The 15,961-nt window shown below is 47.2% G+C and overlaps 1 protein-coding gene across 3 annotated transcripts in view; it reads right to left on the bottom strand.

The window, feature by feature from the left end:
- The window catches only part of NAV2 (neuron navigator 2), a gene marked incomplete at its 5' end in the record, with an annotated part of 757,282 nt that overhangs the window by 150,621 nt on the left and 590,700 nt on the right, over nt 1-15,961 (bottom strand). For all 3 annotated transcript variants that reach the window (XM_082845354.1, XM_082845352.1, XM_082845353.1), the window contains 3 exons: nt 4,403-4,792; nt 7,267-7,375; nt 13,199-13,311. In XM_082845354.1, the coding sequence (XP_082701480.1) occupies nt 4,403-4,792; nt 7,267-7,375; nt 13,199-13,311 (612 nt within the window). The remainder of the gene's footprint in view (nt 1-4,402; nt 4,793-7,266; nt 7,376-13,198; nt 13,312-15,961) is intronic.

The raw sequence follows: 15,961 nt of genomic DNA, 5'->3' as shown, positions 1-15,961 counted from the left end.
GTGCATGATGTTTCTTGTGCATCCCAGACTCTGCCGGGTGTTTTTCAAGTTCTATCTCTAATTCCCAAATGTTAAAAACTTGCTCCTGTTCATTTGGCAGAGCCAAGATTAAATCTCAAATCTGCTTGCCTCTTAAGACCATACTCTTTCCTCAATACCGTCCAGCTCCCTCTCAAACACTTCCCACGCAAAGCGAAAGGTTCACACATAAAGTTAGATGTGAACCAAGACCACCAGAAATGCATCAGACAGAGTTAACTGACTGGGGGTGTCCAGGAAGGCATCACAGAGGAGGTGTTTTTTTTGTTTGCTTGTTTGGGTTTTTTTTTTTTTTTTTTTTTTTTTTTTAATCAGTCAGATAAGCTTGAGGGGAAAGAAATTCCGGGGAGAAAGAGGCAGGTCCTGTGGCACAAAGCTTTACAAATGCAGGAAACAGCCTTTGGTAGCAAATGGCATGTAGCCTAGGGCACTGGGGAGCTGGGGTGTGTGAGGAGGGATGTGGACAGGGTGGAGGTGGGAGGGCAGCTGAGGAAAGACCATAAACAGCCTCCCTTGTTCAGTTAAGAAGTTGAGATCTATTCCCACAGGCAATGGGAAGCCAAAGGCTCTCGGAGAAACTTCTAATGTTAAATTTGAACGGTCATTTTTTTTTTCCAGGAAGGGAGGTATATTCATACTCTGGAACATTATACAACTCACTGACTCCTTTGAAAAGAAAAAAAAAATCTTTCCGAACATATGGACACTAAGTCTGTCCCTTTAATTTCACTCTATACCATACGGCACCCTGAATTTTTAGATGAGTAGAGGGACTGGCTTCACAGATCAAAACTTGGTAAGAGACATCTTCGTCTGTTTCTTTTTTTTTTTTTTTTTTTTGTGGTACACGGGCCTCTCACTGTTGTGGCCTCTCCCGTTGCGGAGCACAGGCTCCGGACGCGCAGGCTCAGCGGCCATGGCTAACGGGCCCAGCCGCTCCTCGGCATGTGGGATCTTCCCAGACCGGGGCACGAACCCGTGTCCCCTGCATCGGCAGGCGGATTCGCAACCACTGCGCCACCAGGGAAGCCCCGTCTGTTTCTTTAATTCCTTTTCCACTAACCACAGCCGAAGCCCAATTTATCAACCTAATAAAATGAAGTGGTGAGGTCAGACGATTTCTCGCACAGTACGTAGACACGCCTGGCACATACTAAGTGCGATAGAAGGGTTTAATAAGTACACACACACGGACCAAAGGCGTGTGCCATTAGTTCCCTAGCTAAACTCCAAGGAAATCAAGTAACTTCAGCCCTACCTCAGGGAGAACTGAATGATACACACAGGTGCATGTGCAATCATATCCAAAGGAGACAGTGAGCTGGAGACATCAAAAAACAGCTGTTCTGCCAAGCTGAGGCCCCCTGTCATTTCAAAAACAAAGGCCGTACGTTTTCAGAAACTAGAATTTACTTCCACCTCACTCTTGCTAACTAAACTTGCTGTAAACTTTTAAGAGAACTTTCCTCAAAGAGCCTCAATACTGATTTATATATTACTCATACATCGAGGCTGTTTCCACCCAGCCAAACAAACATTTGGAAGAAAACTGTAATCATTTCATTGTTTCCAAGCGCCGGGACCTTTGAGGTTGATAAGATATCTAAACCCTGTCTGAAAACCGTGTCTCTTTATCAGATACTTGCCATTAATTAGATACAACCTCAAAGAGAAATCTAATTGTAGAAGGTTAAAAACCAAATTAACTGTAGTGCTTTGAGGCTTTGGGAAGTTAAATGACGTGCTTAATGTTACAGAGTTTGCGAGTGGCAGAATGGGATTCAAGCTTGTCTGGTATCTGTCTGTTTTCTTTCCACTACACCAACTGCCTCAGCAATATGACTTATTGGGCAGATTCTGAAGTACAGACTAAATGACCAGTCATTCAATATCTACAACCTTGTCATGTTTATAAAAGGAAAAAGAATTGAGTACAAAGGATATTAAATGGCATGCCCTGAACTCTGCACATACAGGCAAACCTGTAACTTGGCCTCAAAGCAGAAACCCGCGTGTTATTTCCAGTGTGGAGTCATGCTTAACTAGCACTCTAGAATGTCACAACTAGAAGGAGCGCTCAATGCCATCTGGGCTGCCTCTCCTCATTGTGCAGGTAAATTTCTACATTAAAAGGAATTGGTGGGGCTGGGGTGGGGGGAGTTGGAAACAGACCAGAGTTCTCCAATTTCCGTAATTGGGTGTTTGCTTACATTTCCTATCTACACTTGCTCTAAGCACTATCTCACTTGCTAAAAATGTAAGCTTCCCAAAGCAGAGAGTGAAATGTAAACATCTGTGCCTTTTAGCAGGGGTAAAGGCTTTGGTTTGAATAGCTGAAGAAACTAGGAATGTCTCACTGTAACATCACTAAGGTTCAGTTTACGGTGCTTCAATGTCTCCACCTTGTGGAAACTGTCAGTAGTACATAAAAATAAATACATCTTCATTTATTAAAAGACTGACCTGACAAGAGAATAAACTTTCTTAAAAAATATGAAAATCTCAAAATAATCCCGAAGTATTTTGGTAGTATATCACAGTGGGAAGTGATAATGATGACCTTGAGGCCATGCTGAATACCAACGGTCTTCTGAAGAATAATAAAAGATTAAATTACATGTAATTTTAGTAACAGGTATATGTTACTGTTTTCATGTTCATGTAAAACTAGAGACACAAAACGATGCTCTAAGTTAACTGGATCATTTGATTTCTCAGGCCATTAACTTTCCCAGCCATTTGGATAATAGCAGAAATGTGTTACTCCGTAAGGGTTTGGTGGCTCCCGTCTTTGAAGATTTCACTATGGGATGGTTCTAAAAGTAACAGGCAAAAAGCCAAAGCAGCTCTATGTCTAAGCTTCTAATTAAATGAAAGAACACTTCTAGTAAGACAGGTAGAACTAAGCAAAACAATTTTAAAATAAACTCAAGTCGCTGTGCTATTTCAACACAGCAATACAATGCTGGGCAAGATGGGGCAGTTCGGTGGTTAAGGAACTAGCCCTGGGCTCTGCTTCTTAACTACTTGGGCAAGTTATTTAACCTTCCTGAGCCTCAGTTTACTCCTCCAGAAGATGGGGATTATGATATCACCTATCTCAAAGGACTGCTGTGAGGACAGAAGAAGGTAACATATATATAGAGCACCTAGCACAGTGCTTGGCACATAGTAGGATAATGAGCTACTGTTAAAATTATGAAAACATTGACCCACCCATGGGGTTCTTGATCATTACATTCAGGAAAATGAGTGGCATGATCATCAGGCCTAATTTTTTTATCTGTAATTTTATCTATTAGAATGTTAGACGGGGTTGGGGGGAAGGTCCTGAAGGGCTTCTGGGCAAGCCGGGTTCACAGATGAAGAACTCACAGGAAGTGGAGCAAACGGATGCTCGTTCAGCTTCCACAGTGATCTGGAAGTGTGGCAAAAACAAGAAGCCAAGCCTTGGGCCACACATGGTCACGGCCCGGCTCAGACATCATCTCATCACTCGCCTCAACTTCGCATGTTACAGGGAGGTTGGGTCTGCTCCTTCATCCATCGAGCCGCGTGCTCACCAATTCAGCAACGTTTATAAGCTCCTACATGTACAAGGCACTGAGGATTCAGTGGGGAGCAAGCCAGGCAAGCCCCTGCACGGTGGAGCTTGTTGTTGTAAGCAGGAACGGGCGGGGAAACGATAAAATATAAACCCATCCTCAGGATAATTTCAAGCAGCGAAAAGCTTCCAAATGAGCATAAGACACGGTGACGGAAACTAGGCCTGGGGCAGGTCACATAAAGGACTTCAAGTTGAAGGGTCAAGGAGGGCCCCTCCAAAGAGATGCCAGCCGAGTGGCCAGAAGGAACCAGGGGAATAGATCTGGGCAATAGAACCGAGGCAGAGAAACAGTGCAAAGGCCCTGAGGCAGGAAGGAGCTTGATGAGACTGAGGGAAAGAATTACCAGCTGCAGCAGCAGAAGTAAGGGGGAGTACAGGACAATGAGTTCTAAGAGGCAGGTAAGGGCCAGATCCTGTAGGCCAGGTAGGCCAGGCTCAGGAGTCTGGATTCGATCCTAAGCATAAGGTTTGGTTTAAAGGACTGACACAATATGGTTTGTTGTCAAGTGTCCTCTGGCTGCCGGTGGAGCCTGGCTGGAATTGCCCAGCGAGTTACTGCCAAGCCCGGACTGCGGCGCAAGCCCTGCGTCTCTTGGCCCAGAAGGCTCCCCTCCACGGCACACAGCCTTCAAAATGAACAGGACGTGAGGAAGGCAGTTTGCTCTCCCCCAGAGAACTTCAATAAGTCCCGCAGAAGAGAAGTCAGGGGCCACGCCTCCCCTGCTCCGTGCAAAGAGAGGCGGCCCAGGTACTCACCCGCTCGTGATGTCGTCCGCCCGCACGTTCTTGCTCAGAACGTCCCCGTCGCTCATGTAGCCGGGGGCGTCCATGCTGATGCTCTCCAAGTCCATCTCATCTCCTGCCTTGTCCGAGACGTCCCCGTGGCAGACGCTGCTGCCCCTGGAGGCCAGCTGCCTCCGCAGGGGGGCAGAGTACATGTAGCGGCCCGACTCCGTGTTGATGAAGCGGCTGGCGTTGGCTCGGGGCGGGTACCCGTTGCCCATCGAGGGGGCGTCTCCCGCCTGCAGCCGAGGGCTGGACTGGCCGAGCCTCCAGGACAGGGGAGTGGGCCTGCCCGTCAAGCTGAGGATACTGCGCCCGCTGATTTCCGTGGTGACATTGGTGTCAAACGTGGTTTCCAATGTGCTAAAAACATAAAACCGGCTTTGGGTTAGACCCCAATATGCCTAGTAGTCTTTGCAGTTCACATTCTCTTTCATTTTTTTTTTTTTTTTTAGAATTATGAAATACTTCCCGTATACAAAAGAGGATCAAAAAATAAGGTACTGGGCTTCCCTGGTGGCACAGTGGTTAAGAATCCATCTGCCGGGCCTCCCTGGTGGCGCAGTGGTTGAGAGTCCGCCTGCCGATGCAGGGGACACGGGTTCATGCCCCGGTCCCACATGCTGCGAAGCGGCTGGGCCCGAGAGCCATGGCCACTGAGCCTGCGCGTCCGGAGTCTGTGCTCCGCAACGGGAGCGGCCACAACAGTGAGAGGCCCGTGTAACGCAAAAAAAAAAAAAAAAGAATCCATCTGCCAATGCAGGGGACATCGGTTCAAGCCCTGGTCCGGGAAGATCCCACATGCCGAGGAGCAACTAAGCCCGTGAGCTACAACTACTGAGCCTGCGCTCTAGAGCCCGTGACCCACAACTCCTGAAGCCCACGCGCTTAGAGCCCGTGCTCTGCAACAAGAGAAGCCACCGCAATAAGAAGCCCATGCACCACAACAAAGAGTAGCCTCCGCTCACTGCAACTAGAGGAGGCCCACGCACAGCAACACAGACCCAATGCAGCCAAAAATAAAATAAATAAGTTAAAAAAAAAATAAGGTACCAACATACCACCCAGTGTAGCTCTGTTAAAAATGAAGACGAAGCTGCACATCTACGTGACATTCTGAGAAGCCCAGCACAGATTTTCCCCCTAAAACATGGTACAAGATAGTCCCTAACAATTACTTTAAATAAACAATCTTAACTTCTGGAATCTTCTTTCCAACCCAGGAAAGGAAGTAGAAAACTCTGGACTGATAACAATGGGGCATAAAGGCAGCTGTGTGCCTATTCACCCTAGGATGCTGCATCTCAGCTCACTTTTCCTAAAGGCAGGATGTACCCATCCACTCCCAAGGTCCTAAGATCCCACTTTCACATCCTCAGCTCTCTCCAGACTGTGCAGGTGGGGAGGGCCCTGATTTTCTAACTCTGTAATATCTATCCCCCCACCCCGCCCCCGCTACACACACGCACTTCTGCTTCTCCCACCTTTTGTCCAAAATGACAAACTTTGGGGGCAAAAGGCCAGAAAAGAGTGGTAGATGCCTGGGCTTGAGACCCATGAAACTAGCTGAGTCTGAAACTGCCAGGGGATGGAGCTCGTCCCTGGCCCTCCGAAGACTCTTTTGCAGTCAGTCCACTGTCTTTCCAGCCCTGCACGTCTCGCCACACCATCAAGATGCAGAGACACGCTGGGGTCTCTTTACTAAGCAGAGACAGCGAGTCTTTCCTGCAGAAGAAAGCATGGAAGATTTCCCTCCTGTCATGATCAGCGTCCTAGCCCAAGCCAAGAAATCCACGAAACTGCTGTAACCTACATTTAATCAGTTTCAATGATGACGGTGGAAAGAGGGATGTTTCTCAGCTAATCAAGAGTCGCAGGGTCCAGCACCTGGTTCCATGCCCTCACCAGCCACCCCCAGTGGACTTGTCTCTGGGAGAATCAATGTGGTGCCTCATCTGTTTTTGTTTCCCTCTGATCCTGCAAGCAGCCTGCCTGACTTTCCTTATACTGGGAACTCCTAAGGTTCGGGCCCTGGTCTTCTTTAAGAACCCACAGTGCTTAACCCCAATCTGCCGCAGCTGCTGGCTGTGGTGGAGCCCAGCAGTCTCCTTGCTGTATTCATTTATCAAAGAGACTGAAATTGGAGAAGCAGGGGAGACCCCCCCAGACCCGGGAGCTCACAGGGGTAACCGGGACTTTACCTCGATCATCAAGGCCAAACACAAACCATAAAAGTTGGTTCTGCCCAAATCACGAAGGATGTCCCAGGGCTGCATCCTCTTCCCCTTCTTGCTCAACAATGAAAAGAAACTGATAAATGTTTCCAGTGTAATCCTAGACTTCATCTAACGAAATCACGGTTTAAACATGATCCTACGTTTTTATAAATATTTCTGTACGTGTTTTATACACGTGCATGACTAACAACGTTACAGAGTGCTTGGGGATCAGAAGACCGGGTAGGAATTCGAGTTATTCACTTTATCACACAGGTCAAACACAGTTCACCTGCTCGTTTCAACAGTATAATATCATATCGTTTTGGAAAATGCAAGCAAAGGGAAATTTAAATGCAGCTGGTCTGCAACATCCTCTGTGGAATGGATTTAGCAACCGTCTGCTTTGGGGAGGAATCTGTCTCCACGGATTTTTGCTCTTGACACTTCCGCATGCCGTATGGCATTCTCGGTGAATTCCAGCACATTTGGCGATCAAGGTTATTTATTCCGTCATTAACCAAATCACTTGGCTAGTGGCGGGAACACACCGTGGCAGGAGCGGCCATGTGAAAACCAAGTTACTAGCTGGTTCAGGAAAGTGATTCACGCTCTAGATACCTGTGTGTAACCTGAGTTCCCCGTAAACTGGACATGGTCTCCTCCAAATTCTGCCGCAGATCAGCGATGTTCTTCACCGTCCGCAGGCGCCGAGCCTCGGGATCTTCCCCTGGAGAGACAAAGGTTAAAGCTATTTTAGTTATCAGATAGATGGGGAGATTCTTGGGAACAGCAACTGTGCCTGTGACCAAAACCACGTTTCCTGCTCAGGGCCTGGTTCACCACGGGTGCTCGAGAAGGATTTGAGCATGAATGCGTGAATGAATAAATGCACAGGTGCCCAAAGGAAGGTGTTAAATCTAGAGACAGACAGAGGTCTTTCTTCCCCCTGCAGGTCCCGCCAGCACAGGTGAAGTCTAGCCGCGGGAAGAGCAAAGTGCCGAGTCTGAGACAAACACGTTTTCACACTGTCTCCAATAAAGCCACGAACACATTAGGTCTGACCCCTGCCCAGGAAGGACCTTTGGTTTTCTCACCCATGGGTGATAGGTGCTGCTGTCTATTGGCCCGACATTACAGATGGTTCATTTGTAGTGGCTAAAAGATCTGCACTTATTAATCATGAATATTCCTCCAGAGAGAGGTTTGCCTTTTTCTTTGTTCGATTTGTTATGTCATCTCGAATGCTGGCTCCTTTAACCCCCTGGCTGGGTGGTCACGGGATAGGTGCTGACCCTCTCTCTCCATCCTTCAGATTCCGCGGTCCTAGACGAAGACAGCGACAGCGCTGACCTCAAAGGACTGTTGTAGGGACTAAATGGAGATCCCTGAGCGCAGCGCCCACCAAAAGCACTCAACTCACGCCAGCTGGTGCTGCAGAGCGGGGATCGTTCGAGAAGATTCAGGCTTCTCTCTGGGGGATAAGGGACTTCCATTCCCTGGGCAACATTTCCCACCAAATACCTGGCCCGGAGAGGTCAAGTTGGCACAAACATCCCAGGAGAAACAGGCTACACACAAGCTAGAAGCCACGTCCCCTCTCAGGGAAGCCTCGCTTTGGGTTGTCTGGCTATTTTGTTCAGTTTGGGCTGCTCATAGGGGGAGAGGAAAAGCCAAATAACTAAAATAGTGATTAAAGGAATCACGTATCATTCCCTCAGAGTAATTTCAGGAGGGCTGAGAAGACCACAACCAAGGGTCTTTAAAAGCTGATGACTATTTCAAGTGCTCAGCAATATTTCTAAAGAAATCTCTATATAGAACACAGTACACATGGGCAGCAGCAAGTGGGATATAGAGCAGACACCAAGCAGAACTTCCAGCAACTGTCATTAATAGTGCAACAGGCATTTCTTATAGACATTTCTATAAGAAATGTCATAGAATTAACTTTCCTTCTGAGACAGATGATCTTAGATTATTCCCAGCATGGTGGTGCCTGGAGGGTGGGGAATGGATTAAAGGATTGATTATATGGAGATAATCTGCTATGGCAAACTCTCTACCCTTGAAAATGCCAGTGTTTTCAATTTTCTTCCCACTTCTAACCAAGAGAAATTTGGAAGGCATTTTTGTCTTATCTAAAAAGTGGTCAAACCTGCATTTCCCATCCAATTCTTTGAAATACATATATATATATGTATGTGTTTTTAAACAAAAGCAGTGATGAATATCTATTTTACCTTCCCCTAATGGCCGTGGAGGAATGTAATTGCATCTATCTCCTGGGCCATCAATTAAATATCTTTTACTGCCAGTTTGACCACATTTTATCTGTGTAAAGGCTGCCAAAAAGGTACTGATCCTTTGGATAGCTCCAGGACCTGCAGGGAACATTTATTATGAAGCTAAGTCTAGGCACCAGTTTTCAAATTACCTTCATTAATTAACTTAATCACACACAACAGTATAAAAACTATATTTACAGGCATACCTTGTTTTATCGTGCTTCGCTTTTTGTGCTTCGCGGGCATTGAAGGTTTGTGGCAACCCTGTGTCAAGCAAGCCCTATCAGTGCCATTTTTCCAACAGCATTTGCTCACTTTGTGTCTCTGGGTCACATTTTGGTAATTCTCCCAAAATTTCAAACCCTCCACCAGCAAAAAGATTATGACTCACTGAAGGCTCAGATGATGGTTAGCCTTTTTTAGCAATAAAGTATTTTTCAATTAAGGTATGCATACTGTTTTCTTTTCTCTTTTTAATTAATTTATTTGTGGCTGAGTTGGGTCTTCGTTGCTGCACGCGGGCTTTCTCTAGTTGCGGCGAGTGGGGGCTACTCTTGGTTGCTGTGCGTGGGCTTCTCAGTGCAGTGGCTTCTCTTGCTGTGGAGCACAGGCTCTAGAAGCGTGGACTTCAGTAGTTGTGGCACGTGGGTTCAGTAGTTGTGGCTCACGGGCTCTAGAGCGCAGGCTCAGTAGTTGTGGCGCACGGGCTTAGTTGCTCCACGGCATGTGAGATCTTCCCGGACCAGGGCTCGAACCCGTGTCCCCTGAATTGGCAGGTGGATTCTTAACCACTGAGCCACCAGGGAAGTCCTGTACATTGTTTTCTTTAGACATAATGCTCCTGCACACTTAACAGGCTACAGTGTAGTGTAAACAGAGCTTTTATATGCACTGGGAAGCCAGAAACTCTGTGTGTCTTGCATTACTGCAATATTTGCTTTACTGCAGTGGTCTGGAACCAAACTTGCAATATCTCCAAGGTATGCCTGTATTTATCCATGTCTCTATGAATGACACATTTGCCTGTTAACTCTCCTTTAGAAATTCAAAGATCTTTGATGTGGAGTGGTATCTCACCTTTATTTTTGATAACCCCACACAAATCTATAGATGCTCAAGAAATATTTATTGTCCACAAGATGTTTGGTCAACGTAGGGCTGAATAAAAAGGATAGCTTTTGCATTCCAACAGGTAAAGGTCTGAATCACGGCACTGCCACTTACTAGCCACTTGACCTCAGGAAAGTCACTTATTCTCTCTAAATGTCATTTGTCAAATGGGGATAAAACCCCTTCCCCCTCAAGGTTAGGAGGATCAGATGAGATGATACATGATATGCCTGGCATAAAATGAGGGCTCGTTGAATCTGAGTGTCCTGTGTCCCTCTGAGGGGTCCCACTAGGAAACATCTGCTCCTCTTGGAGCTCTACATACACAGATTCCAAGAGCAACGCAGAAACACAAACCAGTAATCCACCTGCCTTGCTCAGGTGATCACGTTCTGAACTGCCAATTCTACCTGCTTGGAAGATGGCCCTAATGTAAGATCTCCCTACCAACCCATAGCCTGAACAAAATAAACACACAGCCGTGCCCTGGTGGAAATGGCTGGGCCCTTAAAGCCCGTATACAGAGAAATTAAAAACTGAATGAACTATTCCATGTCTACCTGTGGCTCCCCTGCATCTACCAAGGGCAGTCCTCCCTCGAGCCACTGGCCATGATGGAGAGAACACCATATTCTGACCAAACAGAGCAGAGGTGAGGATGTCAGGGTGTTACATGAGGAACATGGATGGAACCGGGGATTTTTACTTGGAAGAGGGAGGCTAAGGGACACGCTGCTATATGGAAAAGAATGGAAATTATATCCGTGAGGCTGGATTATATCCAGTGATTTAGAAAGGTAAGGATAAAAGACTCTATTACTACTTAACGCCAATAAAATATGGAAGGGCTGCCTCACGAAGGAATAGACTTTCCATCACAAGAAGTATTCCAGCAGAGACTGAAAGACAATTCATCAATGAACGATCGAAGGGATTCACGGACTGGATAATAAGCAGACGTTGTTCCTTCTAATGTTACAATCTGAGATGCAGGACTCACGTGTAACGCTATGTACATGACAGAGCACCATGGGAAAATCCACCTACTTGCATGAGTAAGGGGAGGAACTTAGCAATTGATCAAATAGTCTCATAAGTGGCCATATTCCTAAATACACCCGTTTGTTGTCATTTCAAGGGATCGGCTGTACATAAGCTGAATTCGACCTCATACGTACAAGCTACTATGCAGCGTCTCCATAAAATTATTAACTGTACAGCCGCATGTGTTACAGCCGCCCACGTGAGTCCCACTACTTGAATGTAAAGACAAGTCACCCTAATTCAGATATTTTCCTTAGCAACTGACATCTTCTGACTTTACACCAAAGGGGGCTGGATCAGGCATGACTGGCTGCACAGTTCTGGTCCCCAAACCGACAGCATCTCAGGCTTTCTGAGCTCTCACTTGGTTTACTGTCCTGATGCACAGGAGACATGGGGAGAAAAAGATAAAGGAGTGAAAAGATCACAGGCTGCCATCTGTCCCTGTGAAATTTCACTGTTATGTGGAATGTTTTCCGGCTGCCGCTTTTGCTTTTCAGATGTGAATTTCACTGAGCCCCAATGTCTGCCACGACTCCACACTCCTCCACGAGTCACACATCTGATCCGTGCCGGCCTCTGAACCACCGGCCTGGCTCTTTTGATGCGTGCACATACGAACACAATCTGGAATGTGTGTGGAGACCTGAATAGTACTTAAACTCCACACCCTTCTCCTGAGAGCTGGCCCTTTTCCTGCACTATCCATGCCCTCATAGGCAGGGGAGCTAAAACCTGGGAGAGAAGGAAACATAAAATCAATCCCAAACCACTAAGTGGGGCCCCAAACCACTAAGTGGGGCCCTAAACCACTGTAAGATGGGTCATTTACAAATGGCCTGGAACCTCTCTGCCCCATCACAGGGCCCAGGCAGCAGAACCAGAAGAGAAGAGCGAAATCACTCAGACCCTCTGAAATTAATACTCAGAGCTAATGGGCAAACGGGTATAAGAGTTGATCATGTGGGCTGCAGACCAACTCCACAGCTGTAATGTGGCTATTAATATGGTGGGGTCATGGATAATTAGTCTAATAAATGGATTTTAAACATGGATTCAATTTTTAACCCAACTCTGGAAGTGGTAAGATATGCGAAGAATAACTCAGCCACGGCTAAATATGTGGTTTACCACTCCCTTCCCTGGTTAGAAGTTGCTGGAACCTGGGGCGCAGAGCTGGGAACGGGGGACAAGGGACAGAGAAGGTGGTAGCTCGGAATACACTGCAGTAGGAATTCTGATGCTACCTTTTTTTCTTTAAATTAAGAATGTGACAGTATAACACTAATAAATAATTGTGGAATTAACTATATGACAATTGCAGATTTTATGTTTTTATGTGATATAATATCCCTTTAATCATCCTTGTCTGGGTTATATTTAAATAAAATTTAGATTTGCTTTTGGTAAAAGAAGCATGCTGAAATCTTCTTTCCAACTGTTCCGAGGGTGCTCAGAACAATTTTCAATCAGTGCTTCTTAAAGGAAATTTGAAAAAGTCAATACATTTTAGAGTTCCAAGTCTTTTTGTAAGGCAACTCTATCCGAAGAGTGAACAAGGAGATTCAAAGTGAAGTATCCGAGCAGTCCAGAGCCCCTACATGACTGAAGAGGAGCAAACCTTAAAACAGAACAGGGCTTCCCTGGTGGTGCAGTGGTTGAGAGTCCGCCTGCCGATGCAGGGGACACGGGTTCGTGCCCCGGTCTGGGAAGATCCCACATGCCGCGGAGCGGCTGGGCCCGTGAGCCATGGCCACTGAGCCAGCGCGTCCGGAGCCTGTGTTCCGCAATGGGAGCGGCCACAACAGTGAGAGGCCCGCGTACCGCAAAAAAAAAAAAAAAAAAAAAAAAAACCAAAAAACAGAATGGCCAACAGGTAAAAGACTTATTTACAATTCTGGGGAGGAGGGACTAGATCATGAGAGAAGGAGAAGAAAGAGAAGGAAGAAAGAGAAGGAAGGTAGTAAGACAGACAATCAGTTTGTCTGGCTCATCAATCAAGGCAACAGTGAAGCAACTTCACATCAAGCTGGGTTCGGGACCTTCCAGCAGATGGTTGCACGGGAGGCCTCATCACCAAGAGGCACGGAATTTCCAGGCGCCAAACTCACCAGTGAGTTCCTCCAGGGCAGGCTGTCCACTCTTGGTGTAGTGGCTCGGCTCCACGGTCACACCCCCTGAGCTGGACTCGGCAGTAACATTCCCTTCGGTGTCTGTGTGGGACCTTCACACACAAACCAGAGCAGACACACTTGTCACAAGGGGTAACTAGCACATCCGGACCACTGTGCCCCGACCACAGCCCCGACCATCCCCTCCTTCGGCAAGAAGCTTTAGAGCAGAGCAGACCAGCAGACGGACACTAAATAATCCACTGGTGCACGTGGAGCAAGGTCCTAGAAACAGAGAAAGCCACCGAACTGTAAAAGATGAAATATTCATCACCCAAATGGAGGGTCTGCAATCCTTCACTGGAGGACGCTTCTCTGCATCCCCTTCGGGGAGCCAGGTCTAGCCAGGAAAATGCTGGCGAGTACTGGATGGTTTGCATTGTTTAACATGTGCCGAAGAGCCACTTCTAAGTAACCAGCGATGCCAGCAAGCCAAGCCTGAAGATGACTCCATGACTCCACTGACAGCCCCCAGGGCCCCCCCAGATCCTCCTGACACGGCCGTCTCTGGAAAGATGACCGTACAAGCAGTGAGGAGTGGGTGGCAGGCAGGTGTGTTTGTCCTCTAGGTCTGATTCAGAGCTCAGAGCTTCCGAGATGAAAGGTCTCATTGATCATTACTTCAACACCTGACTGAACTCTGTACTTCCCCAAACCTTCTCCAGGCCCTTTTCTGTCAAGCAAATCGAGGCAACTGCTTCATGCCACGTGCTCTTGCCACAAGTACCTCTGAATATTTTGGCGTGCCATGCAAACATATAATTATACTCAGACACATAACCATGGGTGTAACGTTACTAATTCATTAGCATCCTGAGCTGATTCAACCAGATTTCACTCCCTGTGAAGAAAGTGCTTGCCAGCATTGCGAACTGTCTAAAACAGACTGTGGTGGATGTGTACTGATAACCCCACGTCATCCATCCATGCTTCCCCCTTTGCCCTCCTACCGATACCATCGGTTCCCCATTCCCGCCATCTCGACCTTTAAAGGATTTTCACGCTCTCAGTGTTCCTCTCCTTCCCTTGTCCAGAATCCAAGCTCTCGCCATCTCTGCCCAGGCCCTAGAAGCACTCTGTGAACAGGTACGCTGCCTCCAGACTAGAGGTTGCCAGCGACAGCCATGTACAGAAAGCAGCCCACAGACCGATCCTTATTGGTCTCCACAGTATTTTTTTTAAAGCTTCTGAATTCATTTCCACATTTAAAAATTGGGAGATTTCAAAAAATTCTGGATTTCTGCCTTCTCCCAGTAGAAACAAGTCTGGAAGGACTGAGCTCACGTTCTTGCAGGGCGCCGCCTGCTGGTGACAAGTGGTGGCGGCCCCCTCTAGAGAGGCGTGGGGTTCCCTCTACCAGAGTCCCACTCACCCTGAACCACTCATTTGCATTACCTTTGTGGAGCCAAGCAGGCACGTGAACCGTGCCTTCTGTTCTAGACTGTTCCTAGGTCTGGTCCACGCCCCATTCTGTCCTGCACTGATCTCGGTGATGCCGATGTGATCCTGTCACCTTCTGATGAAAGGACTCCGATGGTTTCCCGCTGCCCACAGAATAAGGTCTAAAGTCCTAATTGTGATAGAAGGTGCCCTACATCGTGGGATTCTTCCTTCCTTCCTTTCCAGCCCTGTCTCCTACCACTCTTGCCCTCTACACACAGGCCTGCCCTGTGCTTCACCCACATGTGGCTTCTCTCCATTCCCAGATCATACCCTGTCCTTAAGTTTTGTCTTTGTAGTCATTGTGCCCTCTGCCTAAGGGCTCTTTTCTTCTTTCTTCCTTAGTTTGCTCCTAATCTACCTTTCAGGCACAGTCCCCATGTCATCTTGGCCTGGAAGCCTTCCCCAGTCCTTGGCCAGCAGATGGCTCTACCCCTTGTGTGTCTCTATTCTCCTGATGCCTACTTATTACAATATGATCTAATGGATAAATCTTTCCTATGCTAGATTAAGAGCTCTCTGAAGGCTAAGACTGATGCGCGCACATGGGAACACGATCTGTTCCAACTCACATGCCAAGCAGGCACTGAGGCAGGGTGTGCCGAACGGATAAAGAGAAGTTTTTAAGTCTAGAACGATGCTGGGTGCTAGGAGGAACATTAGACTTGGAGTCTGAACAGTGAGCTGGCTGCAGTGTGGAGTCTGTAACTTGATAGCCACGCACATCTCAGTAAGTCACTGCGACTCATTGAGCGTCTGGCCCTCAAGCGGGGATTACGACAGCGACCTCTCCTGGCTGCTACAAAAATCACAGGTGAGACAACATAAAAGCAGTAAAGTGTAAAGCAATAGAGGCGTCCAGTGTGCCTGCTGAATCGGTAACTATGATTCATTCAGAGTTATTTTTCAAAGGTGATTTATCTTCCTTTTCTTCCCTTGGTACCATCACTAACGTGGAGAGGTTCTGGGGGGAGCGCTGTAAGGCATATACAGTGAGCTATAAACTTGAGAGAAAGCATCTCAGAGCACAAAGGGAGCCTAAACCATTTCCTAAAATCCTCTAATCTAGCCCCATCTCCTCACTTTACAGATGAGGCTCAAAGCGAGGCAGTGATTTAGAGTCCCGATGGTTTCATGGTTAAGCACTTGGCCCCTCTTAAAGGGACAGCCTTGGCTTTAGACACCAGCTTTCTGGCTCTCAGCTCCTTGACCTAGAGCAAGGTACCTAAATACTCTAGGCCTCAGTCTGCTCACCTTCAGAAC

Source organism: Leucopleurus acutus (assembly GCF_964270905.1).
Source record: "Leucopleurus acutus genome assembly, chromosome: 8".
Lineage (NCBI taxonomy): Eukaryota > Metazoa > Chordata > Mammalia > Artiodactyla > Delphinidae > Leucopleurus > Leucopleurus acutus.
Note: the sequence above shows the minus strand (reverse complement) of the source record. Positions and strands in the feature narration are given on the sequence as shown.